Below are 12,685 nucleotides of genomic sequence, written 5' to 3' on the forward strand. Positions count from 1 at the left end.
TAGAGTCTATGTATTTCTAGATATAGGATTATGTCATCTACAAAGAGGGACAATTTGATTTCCTCTTTTCCAATTTGGATGCCTGATTGCTCTGAGTAAGATTTCTAGTACAATTTCGAATAGCCATAGTGATAGTGAGCACCTTGTTTTTTTCCAGTTCTTAGAGGAAAGGCTTTCAACTTTCCACATTCAATATGATATTAGCTGTGGTTTTATTATGTGTGGTGTTTATTATATTGAGGCATATTCCTAGTATTTTTAGTTTTTATCATGAAATGATGTTGAATTTTATCAAATACTTTTTCTGTATCTATTGAGAGGATGCAGAATGACTATGTCTGTTTTTACTGTTTTTGACTTAATCTCTGATCTAACATAAGTGTTGCTACTCTTGCTTTTTCATTTTGTTTGGATGAAGTGTATTTTTCTGTCTTAATTCCTGTCTATATCTGTCTTTTCTATCTTTTTCTTCTAGTCTATATCTGTCTACAAGTGAGATGAGTTTCTTAGCAAATAGTTACTTTTTTAAATCAGTTCACCCATTCTATATAAGTGGAAATCTTTTTCTGTTTACATTCAAGGTTATTGTCAATATCTGAGTCCTTATTCCTGTCATTTTGTTAATTTATTTATAACTGTTTTGTATATCTTTGTTCCTTCCTTTCTCCTTGCTGTTTATCATTGCAGTTGGGTGGTTTTCTGTAGTCATAATATTTGATTCCTTTCATTTCCTTATTTGTGTTTGCTCTACCAGGGGGCTTTATACTTTCATGTGTTTTCAAAATAATAGATATCCTTTTGCTTTCACATGTAGTCCTCCCTTAGGTATTTCTTGTAGTGCTAGTGTAGTGGTGGTGAATTCTCTGAGCTTTGCTTGTGTGAGAAAAGACTATTTTGCCTTCATTTCTGAAGGATAACTTTGCTGGGTATATGGTTTTTTTCTTCTAGCAGTTTGAATATATTGTCCCATTATCTCTCAGCCTGAAAGATTGCTTCTGGGAAATCTGTTAGTCTGATGGGAGTTGCCTTATAAGTTATTAGATACTTCTCTTTTGCTGTTTTTAGAATTCCCTGTTTTGACTTTTGACAGTTTGACTACAATGTGCCCTGGAGAAGACCTTGAATTAATATGTATGTGAGTTTCTCTGAGCTTCCTACATCTAGATGTCTAAATCTCTTCTTGTAAGACTTGGGAAGTTTTCACCTATAAGTTTGTTAACGAGTTTTCTTTCATTTTCTTTTCACCTTCTGGGACATTGAAAATTCAAATATGTCATGTAAGCTTTGTTGTTTATTTTTTTATGGTTTAGTGTTAATGTTTTTAGTGTTCATCTGACTGGGTTATGTCTTCAAATTCTGATTCTTTCTTCAACTTGATCTAATATGTTATTGAAACTTTTAAATGTATTTTGTATTTCTTTCAATGAATTCTTTATTCCAGAGTTTCTCTTTGGTTCTTTTTTTGATACCTGTCTCTTTAGTAAATTTCTCATTCATATTATGAATTGTTTTTCTGCGTTCTAGTCTATCTCACTGAGAGACTTTAATATTGTAATTTTGAATTCTTTATCTGGGATTTCAAAAGAAAGATTCTTATTCATTGGAATCTGTTGCTGGAGGATTATCTCATTCTTTTGGAGGTGTCATATTTTCTTGCTTTTTCACATTTCTTGAGTCTTTGCATTGACATCTGTGTATCTGGTGTAGCAGTTGCTTGTTCCAAGTTTTAAAATTATCTTTTGTGAGGGAGACTTTTTCCTAAAGGTGTATCTATGGTGTGGGTTGGATAAAGTTCCCGGGCTTTCATTTTGGGTGCAGGCAGTAGTGCAGCCTTTGTATGATTTATTTGACTGTAACAGTATCAACAGTATCTATGATTCCTTCAGTGGCTTAGAGTGCAGTTATTAGTGGAAGGCTGTTGTTGTAAAATTTTGCTGGGTACAGGGATGTGATGTGAACCAGTCTTTCTTTAGACCCCATTGGTGGCAGCAGTGGGTCACATGTGCCTCTCCTAAGCTGCTCAGGACTTGGAGGATATGTGAGTTGTGGTATGAGCTCCCTCTTTGAAGCAATGCCATCACATGATTTCCAGGCAGTTGTCTGTATCAGTTCAGGCACCACATGGGTTGACACTCTCTCCCATGGCTAGGTGTGCAGGAGTCCATGGTGGGAATGTGGATGGCTGGGTTCATTCACTTAATCTTTCCTCATATTAGGGAGCCTCTCCAGGCTCATAGACAATCCCAGCTGAGCAGGCTACCTTATTTCTCTCTTCTTCCTTACTTTAGATATTTTCCTGTCATTTCTTTGTTGAATTCAGAATTATATTTTAGATGATAAGTCTGATTACATACTTACTCCAGAGGTTCTTCTTTATGGAGGAGGCAAGTACCAGATGCCTCTAACCTAACATCTTGAAGACCTCTTCCAAGATAAGTTTCTTAAAGGAGGTATACTAAGGTAGAACTTATTTTTTTGGTTACAAGTTATAAAATTCCAACAGAGTGAGTATATACAAAAAGAGAATATTATTGGTTCATGTAAACATGATGTTGGCTATTATCAGTGCTTACTTGTTCCTGCTTTTGTCTCTGCCTCACCTGCCTAACAGCTTGTTCTTTCAGCCTTGCTTTCTTCAACAGGCTGAAATGATGATAGCCAGCTGTGAGTTCACTTCATTCTAGATGCATAAGCAAAGGAGAAAGAAAGGCTCTCCAATTACACCTCTCAAACCCACATTCATTCTGTGCTACTGGGAACTATCTCAGGGAAGGACTCTGGCCTGATTTGGGTCATGCACACACCCGTGGGCCACTCTGATACAATTTTGTAGACAGACAGGATATGAGTAAGGAAGTAGAATTTAACAACTTTTTCTAGAACCACATAATTGAAGGAAGGGGAGAAAGTTTCCCCTAAATGATTTTGGATGCACAGTTAGTTACCAGAAGAAGAGATAATGATAAGGAGAAAAAGGAAAAAATAAAAACAGGAACAGTATCTACTCTAGAAGGTACATATGGAATAACATGGGAATTTTTAGAAGAAAGTTCGTTTCTTAGAAAAAGTCAGTGAAATCTGGTGGAGTCTTTAAAAAATGAATGGCTATATACTCTCAGTGGTTGCAAAGAGCATTTCAGAAGGATAGGAAGTGCCAGCCTGAAGATATGGCTTTAGAGATTTTTAAAAACAAGAAAAGCAGAGTAGCTAAAGGCCAGTCTACAGAAAGGAAAGAATGCAAATGAGGTCCTCTGCAAGCTTGTGGGAGTACTTTTTGAAATTAATTTTTTAGTCCACATAAAGCAGATGAGGAATATCAAAACTATCTTTAAATATATCAATCTTATAGATGTTTTGGAATTAAATTGACAGAGGCAGACATAACAAGTTATTTCAATGATGTATGTGGAAAGTCCTGAGAGCCTGAAAGTAATGGAAACAATACCAAGATACAAGCAGAATCTTAAGCTGTACATTGCCAAATATTAAATACTGTACAGAGTTATTTCTCAGTGATATTTTAATGATTATTGCCATCTTCCTCTTTTTTCCCCATTCTCCAAAACTGAATAATAATATACAAACCAGGGTTATGGATTAATTCCTCTTAATAATCTGAAAAGAGATAACAACTTTCTTGTGCTCAGCACACAACTAAGTAGTCTAATTTGGTGTATTTTTTTTTTTTTTTTTTTTTTTTTAGAAAAAAAGACTTTCAAAAGGAGAAAAATCTACTGCCAAATAACTCAGCACCTCTTACAGAACCACAAGATGTGGAAGAATGTCATTGAAGAGGAGCAGCAGTTGGCAGGCATAGAAAATCAATCCCTGGACCAGACCCCTCAGCCACACTCTTCAGAACAGATCCAGGCTATCAAGGAAGAAGAAGAAGAGAAAGGGAAACCAAGAGGGGAGGAGATACCAACCCCAAAGCCAAACCAGTGACAATGGATAGAATGGGCTGTGTTTCCAGACAGATTGACTTGTCAAAGACTCTCTTCAAGCCAGCACAACATTTAGACACAACACTGTAGAAATTTGAGAAGATGGGCAAATGGCTATTGCATTTTGGGATTCTTCGCATTTTGTGTGTATATTTTTACAGTGAGGTACATTGTTAAAAACTTTTTTCTCAAAGAAGCTTTCACATTGCAACACCAGCTTCTAAGGATTTTTTAAGGAGGAAATACATATGTGTGTGTGTATATAAGCTCCCACATATACATGTAAAACATATTCACACACATGCACACACACACATACACACTGAAGGCCAGAATTGCTGGCTCCACAATTTAGTAACATTTATATTAAGATATATAGTGGTCACTGTGATATAATAAATCATAAAGGAAACCAAATCACAAAGGAGATGGTGTGGCTTAGCAAGGAAACAGTGCAGGAAATGTAGGTTACCAACTAAGCAGCTTTTGCTCTTAGTACTGAGGGATGAAAGTTCCAGAGCATTATTTGAATTCTGATACATCCTGCCAACACTGTGTGTGTGTGTGTGTGTGTGTGTGTGTGTGTGTGTGTGTGTGACGAAGGGAACAGTGTGAAAGGGTGCTTGTGTGCATGTGTGTGCATATGTAAAGAGATTTTTGTGGTTTCAGTAATTCATAGAATAGCTGTAGCAAATGACTGAGTACATGTGAACAAACAGAAGGAAGTTCACTCTGGAGTGTCTCTGGGAGGCAGCCATTCCAAATGCCCTCCTCCATTTCCTTCAATAAAGGAGTTTTTGCAGATGGAGGGCACTGAAGGGCTTGGTGAGAGGGCCACATGTTTGTTTGGTATTACATTACTGCTATGCACCACTTGAAGGAGCTCTATCACCAGCCTCAAACCTGGAAGATTGAGGCATTTTCCAGTCCACTTGCCTAATGAATGTATAGGAACTGTCTATGAGTATGGATGTCACTCACCTAAGATCAAAGCACCATTTAAGGAGATGATGGCATTTTTTATACATAAACACCTAGGAAAGAGCTGGAGTCAGGTCTTTTAATAAGGTTAGAATTCTAAATGATGCCAGAGAAGGCTTAGGAAATTATACTTCAGCATGATCTCCTGTGTCTTCTTAATTTGCTGCAAAATGTGTGGTAGAAAAAGAAAAGGAAACAGAAAAACCACTCTGGGTTATGTAGCAAGAGGTGAAGGAGAATATTTCAACCTAGGGTTTTTGTGTAGACATAGGAAAAGCCTGATTCTTGGCAACTTACAGTTTGGTTGTAGTTTGGAATTCAGGGGTGAAGGTCCCACTGACAGCCCCTGTTGTGGTATTCCACACGCTGTTTGTTGAGGTAGCTTCCATCTGCAATCTGGCCCGTTGTCAGTCATGCTTCTTCCAGCAGGGGAGACTAGAGAGAGATTATTTGAGGATCAGGTTATTATTGAAAGTCTTTTTGTTTTGTTTTGTTTTGGTTTATCTACACTTGTTTATGCTGTGAGCCAAACCTCTATTTAAAAAGTTGATACTCACTTTCAATATTTTATTTCATATTATTATATATGTCATGATAGTTATCTTGATGTAAATATAAAGATTTTTTTTTGTTTTTGTAGATAGTAAATTCTTTTTTTAAAAAAAAGGAAAAGGGAAACATTTTTATAAAGTTATATTTTAATCACCATTTTTTATACATTGTCGTTATTTCCAAGCCCAGTAAAGGAATGATGATTCATTTGCATGGAGGTCGATGGACAGCCAATCATATACCTATTCTAATTTAAATGATAATCTGATATTTTTTTTTTTGCCAATTAAATGAGAATGCTGCAAAGAACTTTTTTTCACTAGTAACTTTTACTAACTGAATGAATGCTGGGTCCATGTCTCCCAGATGAAAGACTATTAACCAATATCAAATTTTTATAGTTGGTGTCCATTTCTTTCTAACACTGTTTGGTTATGATTCTTCCTCAGTACTATATACAAACCTGCTCATTATCTAAACAATCTTAGCTTCTAAGTAAACCTTGATTGTGATTTCTAGTTTTTGTTTTATCTGAAGTAGTAGAAAGGATTGTTTACATTAAAATTACTTATGTTTCTCATAAATGGATATTGTACTCTCCCTTTCAAAGCATTATTTTACAGTAATTCATGGCATTAAAAAATAAGGCAAATGTAATACAATAAAAAATAAACATAGTTTCAAGGCAAATTCTCCAATAAGTAGGAAAATATAAAAAGGATCAAGTGGATGCAGACTCTACCTAAATAATTAGAAAATATTTCAGTATATTTCTGAGTTAACACCAGGTCTTCATTATTTAGAGCTTACTAAATTGTTTTCATTTTCTTAGCTTTGCTGTGTGTCTCTCTGTTTGCAAAAATTACTGGGAGTCAAATTTTGCCAGTGAATTTAACTATTCTTACCTTGCAATTAAGAGAAGGGGAAAAAAGCATTTATCCTCTCATACCCCTTGAATGTAATTACTTAACAAAGCCAATATTTTCCCATTTTCCAAATGCTGTCCATCTTTAACATAAATATTAATTGAACAAAAAGCTATGTTTGGAGTGAGTGGACTGGCAGGACAGCTGGAAGTCCATCATAGTCTACTGGCCGTTTCATCAATGCTGTATAGTCCAAGTAGGTGGCCAGCTTGGTTAACAAAAGGGAAGTCTCAGCAAACTGCCAAGTTTTGTCTGTTTTGTTTTAAGGTACAGGAAATAATAGGAATAATAGTGGCAAAATCAATCAGAACATCTTTATTTTAGAATTGTGTTCATCAATCCAGGCAGATTGATACATTTTCCTTTAAAAATAAACTGCTATTACAGCTAGAAGTCAATTGGGATAAATAAAGGGATGAAGATCCTCCAAGTACGTGACTTTCATACACACCCAGTACATCTCATAGGATGCTAAGGGACATTTTCTGGTAGTAGGGTTCTCCCCCTTTTTTGGTGACAGCAATATTATTATGTTCACATCCAACTCCAGAGCTTACTTCCTGTGGTGCCAATGTATTTGTTGCAATTTACTACAATTTTATATGAGCCTATTTATAGGTGCCATTAGATAAACTCAGGTCTTTCAAATGAAGGAGTTTCTAGCCCACCTAGGGAAAAAGATAATTGTTTAGACAACCATAAAGTCAATGATAGGAAAAGTTGGAACTGGTTACCTGGATGGCATGGTTCTCTGTTAAGTAAAAGACCAGGTATATTCTGAGTGTCATCAGTGTTATTTTCAGCATGCTAATGAACATCTTTCCAGTTATATATCTAAACCTTTAAAATATTGGTTTCCTTGGTAAAAGCACTACTTCTACTTTTGTTAGCTGTAATTTTTGTTTTGTTTTGTTTTGTTATTTATGTAAGACCTGGTTTTGCTCTCAGTAAAAGATGAAGACAGTAGCTCTGTACAGGGATATAGCTATATTAGTCTTCATCTGACAAGTGAAGAAATTTTCTCATATTTTGTTCAAGAAAGTATTCACTTCCTAAAAATAGAATACCTGATTCTAATTATTCCCTTTTGGTTGAATAGCAGAACAAATCTTACCATTGCAATCCTAAAACTAAAGAAAAGGAATACCTTACAGACTGTTCATATTAGATGTATGTAGACTGTTAATTTGCAATTTCATCATATTCCCTGCCTATCTTACCCAGAGAACTTTCTTTGAAGGTAAAAAGCTGTGCAGAAGGCATGAGACTCAGGCCTACTCTTTGTTTAAATGATGGAAAAATATAAATTATTTTCTAAGTAATAAAATTATAAAAATTATCATTATAAAGTCTAAAGTTTGAAATTATTAATTTATAAAAGTGAACTAAGTGTGTGATTATCAAATCCTGATTAATGAGAAGTGAATAATCTAAAAATCATTTAATTCTGCTGTGGGAGGTATTCTTGGTGCTTCCATGTCAGTATGGGGCTCTCCACTGTCCTCATCATTTATAGTACTCCTAAAATAATGATGGAAACCTCAGTAAGGGTTTGTCGTCTTCTGTCATCATCACCCTGATTCCAGTTTAATGCCTTTCGTGACTATATGCTGTTTGCAAATAAACTGCCTCTCAAACTGGTAGAACACTCACTCCAATAAAACAAAATTCTATGAACTTTCATAACTTAGAAAAAACCAACAAGATTCCCCTTCTTTTAGAGATTATTAGCTAATATGTGTGGAAGAAATATTAATAAAAGTTCCAATGCCAGTAGCTCAATTCCAGATAATTTAAAGCTAAAATATTTATGTACTTTGAAACCAAACTGAGTTTATTTCATTGATTAAACCAGCTGCAACACATTTTATAACATTGTCCTAGGTGATTTGTGTCTTTAAAAGTATGAATTTGCTGATATTGTCAGTTCATTTTTTAAATGTTCAACAAAATTCAATTTTAAGATTAAGAAATCAGCAATTTTAGGTAAAGAATATTCCAAAATTAAATTTTTCTTATTAAGAAATATATCAGTTTTAGGTCCTATATTCACACATCAATTTGTTCATCTGGAATATATTCAAATTCTTATTGGGAATAAATTACACTACAAACAATGAGTTAAGCTAAAAACTATATATGACTTAAATTGAGACTTGCAAACGTAATTGTATGTTTCACACCAATGAACCATGCTCAGAGAACAGTAACATGTTTTTCAGTCTATGTTATGCACCATGGAAGTTAGGCAATGTATGCTATTGCCTACACACTGTATTTGTTAAAATAAATGTGGCTTTTATCTTACCTAATGGTGCTTTTACCTAACTTGAATTGATCTTTGTGTTTCCACTAGCAAATCATTCTAACAGCAGGCTAACAAATGGTGAAATAAAACAAACATTTTTTTTGCAAAATATGTTTGAAGACATGACACTGAATATTAAGGCTTTCTTTACATGGTGGAACTCAATGTTCATCTGTTGATTCAAAAATACCGATCTAGTATAAATTATTTTAGTGTAGGTAAGACCACAAAATACAGTATATAGAATTATGTATAAATGGAAAACAAAATTGCCTTTTGACATGTGTTTAAGGTTCTAAAAGGAATCCACATTTTCTTTCGAAGGACGGCTAGTTTTTTTCCATATGTTTTTAAGGTTGATTACTTGACACACATTGATATCGTTGGGTTTCTGCTTGCTTGAAAAGCTGTGGAGCACAGAAGAAAAGCCTTCTCCTTACAAATAAAAAAAGTTGAACATGTTTATGTTCCGACAATGAAGCAATGATTTCCTAATTGCTTCAAATTAAGAAGTGGTTCTTTAATTATGCAAATAATTCAATGTAACCAAAAATGCTTCAAAGAGTAATAATAAATCATCATAGATAAGTATTCTCAAGAATGTTTAAATTTGATTTATTTTCTGGAAGCAAAGCTTTTTTTTTAATTTTTCAATTAAAATGAAACCCGCAAAATGACATTCCATGGTACTGAATATTTTCATATAATCAGAACTATAAACTACTGATTATTTTCATATAATCAGAGGCTGAATATTTTGATATAATCATACATAGTAACATATAAACAGAAAACTAGAAAGAATATTTAATTCTTTTTCTAATATTCTCCATGCCTCATGGGGGAAAATATTTTATGAAGGAAGGGTTCAAATACACTAGATAAAAATTAATGTCAATTTAACTTTGTACAAATTATAGTTTGAGCTCTTCTGAGTTTTCCCTAAGACAAAAGAGTATACTATTCAGCAATTTATTATGTTTTGTGTTATTATAAAATAAGTGTTCTATTAATGTATATTTTATTTTACTAAATTCTAACACAAAAGGCCAAATATTTACCATTCTTACTAAGAAAAATTAAATCTTATTCATATTGACTTTCACAGATGAAACACTGACCAGTCAATAAACCACACTCACTGCATTAATCTGCCCAGCATGATCAGATAGGTTAGAATTTCAAATTCATTAATAAAAAAGTAATAACAAAACTTTGTAAGCCTTAATGGTTTAACTAATATTTCAGTGTCATTGAAAGTTCCTATTTCAAATTAAACAAATAACAGCAGGATATTTTTCCTTTCCTGTTTCAAAACAAAAATCAGATGAACTTCCAAAGACCCACTAGACTGTCAGCTGTACCATGTACTCTCCACTGAGAAAATGAACAAAATCCTGTCTTAACAGTTATGCTCTAACTTTTTGAAAGCTTTTTGATGTAAATAATACTAGGTTAGAAACTAAAAGCCTTTTCATCCTATAAAATACAATTTGAATAATACAAGGTTGTTCAAATATTGGCTTTCTATAAAAACATCATTGTGTTAGACTGTTTGTAATACAATATCAAAAAAAATTGGCTGCTTGGGCAGTTTTAGTTACTACCTTAAAAAAAAAAAAGATGAAGAAGAAACAAAGCCAAACCCATCGGAGGAAAGCATGGCTTCTCTTCAATTATACTTCTCTTACTCAATATTAGTAACCAAAAAATAACCAGAAATTCTCCTCTGCCATAATAGAAAGAATGGCCTTCAACTTAAGTTCTAGTTCCCCAAGCCTGGTTTCATTGTAAAGCCTATGGAACTGAGAAGCATAGAAAAGCAAGAGCTGTGGATTGGGAGTGAACACTACATAAAACTTGCAGGGCATCCCAGGACACCCCTCCATCTTTGATACATACCAGCTTAGTTTCTCTGGAGTGAAATGACCTATGGATCTACTGTTCAACCTTGACTTCTTTTGTGACAAAGAGCATTTAGACATGTTTCCAAATGTGAATTAGCCCTTGAATTAGCTTGAAAACTGCTACTTGAATAACTTTTGAAGAGCAAGATTTTCTTTCTAGTAATTTTTAACTCCCTAAAAAAGGTAAAATACTCAGATGTTCAATGTGAAATTAAAAACAGTTGTTTGAAGTATATCTACTTCAATAAATAGTGCTTTGTGTATATAAAGTGTTGGTTGATAGCAGTTTCCTGTCCCTTTTAAAATTCCCAACTGATTATGGGTCAAAAACTCCATCTTACATTAGAGATTTCATTTTAACTATTTATAAATATAATTTAGTATTATAGTATTGCTAACTTTAAATAATAATTCTAACATCTATATGTCACCTGTTAGTGAGGTTTTAATGGCTTTACTTAATACATATTTGTTCATCAGCTTAAAAGAAATCACTAAATTTTTTATACTCTGTAAAATATTTGCATGGGAATTTTAGCATATTATGTTTGCTTAACTGGCGTTTTTTTTTCACTTATGACTGACTGTCAGTTTATGTCTTAATATATTCTCACAGAAGAATGCATACCATTTTGTTCCAATAAGGACAATCTGTTAGTTGATAAGCACTGGAAATAAATATCACCACCCCATGATATTTCTTCCTCAAGATTTCTATCATGCAAATCACAAAATGAAAATTGGTGCTTTTATGGATATTCTAACTCTCAATGCAAAATAATAAAAATGAGATTCTTCCTGGCTTTCTATATTAGAATATGTGACTGAAGGAACTTTAATCTGAATTTAGAGTGTTTTGGGTTTTGGTTGGTTTGAATAATTTGATTTGAATTTTTGCATTAAAATGTGCTTGGATTTCTGTGGGCAGTTGTTCTGACCAGTCATTACCTCTTCCTGACAGAAAACAAAAGAAAAAAAAAAAGCCTGGCATTGGCAAGTTCTAATTAATATGGCCCCAAAATTTGACCTTGAAGGATATTTGTAAACCGGAGAGTATTTAATTAACTGAATTTGCTGTTCCTAAAAAGCAATATTTTCAAATAACTGCCAACCAAAGTGACACTGTAGTGATGTCATTTGTACATTACAATTTTTAACAATTAATTCTTACCACGCTTGACAGACCTGAATATGTTTATTAACTAATAACTTTGCCAAATTTTTCAACTTCTAGAAAAACAAGAGTGAGGCTTTTGAACTTAAGTAATCATTTTGCAATTGAAATAAATATTGTCCTTTCACCTGCATCTTCCATTTAATATATGTAGCAACAGTTAGTATCATCCCATCACAAGTATTGTTAAGTGACAGACTTAGCAGCTGAGAAATGTTTTGTAAAAGGTAGAATCTGTACAGAAAAAAAAAATAGATAAATTGTATTTATTTTTATTTTTTAGCTTAGATGCTATGTTGATGCTCCCTTTTTGCCAGAATTACTGGAAGTGCCTCTTGGTTTTATATATGTAAATATATATCTTACAGTAAATATATACTCAAAATTATTGAAATTATGTCATAGATGTTGTTGATGTTATGATGTCAAGATAATGTATAATATAAAAATAATTCTGTGATATTATGATGTATGTAGTATTTGTACAATCCACGTCCTCCAGTCCTCTGAAGGCATGCTTTCCTCTTATATGCAAATAGACTGGTGTGGTACCTAACCTATTCTGTGGTGAGACAGACATCTCTTGGCCTTCCTACAATCTCCAAGGGACTTTGTTGGACTTATTTTCTTATGGGCACATCTTTCTCACTATCACTAATGAATTCGCAGCCACATGTAATTATCCAACTTTCTGCAACTAAGTTGTGTCCTTTCTTTAATCAAGTAACACCAAAGCCAAAATACCCACATTTCTGGCATTCATCTTTAGAGTCTTAGAAAATCGACAGTTATATTTCTACCTAGATTCCCTAAGGAATTGATTCTTCAATCTACACCTATTATTTCCCCGTTACTTATGATATCAAATCCCAACTCCTAAGACTGGTGTTTTC

The 12,685-nt window shown here is 33.6% G+C and overlaps 1 protein-coding gene across 4 annotated transcripts in view; it reads left to right on the plus strand.

The window, feature by feature from the left end:
• PDE3A (phosphodiesterase 3A) overlaps positions 1-12,257 on the plus strand; it is a 320,464-nt gene extending 308,207 nt beyond the window's left edge. For all 4 annotated transcript variants that reach the window (XM_012447662.3, XM_064377771.1, XM_012447663.3 and 1 more), the window contains exon 16: positions 3,704-12,257. In XM_012447662.3, coding sequence (XP_012303085.2) covers positions 3,704-3,945 — 242 coding nt within the window. In that variant the 3' untranslated portion in view covers positions 3,946-12,257. The remainder of the gene's footprint in view (positions 1-3,703) is intronic.
• Positions 12,258-12,685: the final 428 nt, after the last annotated feature.

The sequence above is a fragment of the Aotus nancymaae genome, unplaced genomic scaffold (assembly GCF_030222135.1).
Source record: "Aotus nancymaae isolate 86718 unplaced genomic scaffold, 86718_ANA_hifiasm-v0.15.2.pri h1tg000016l, whole genome shotgun sequence".
NCBI lineage: Eukaryota > Metazoa > Chordata > Mammalia > Primates > Aotidae > Aotus > Aotus nancymaae.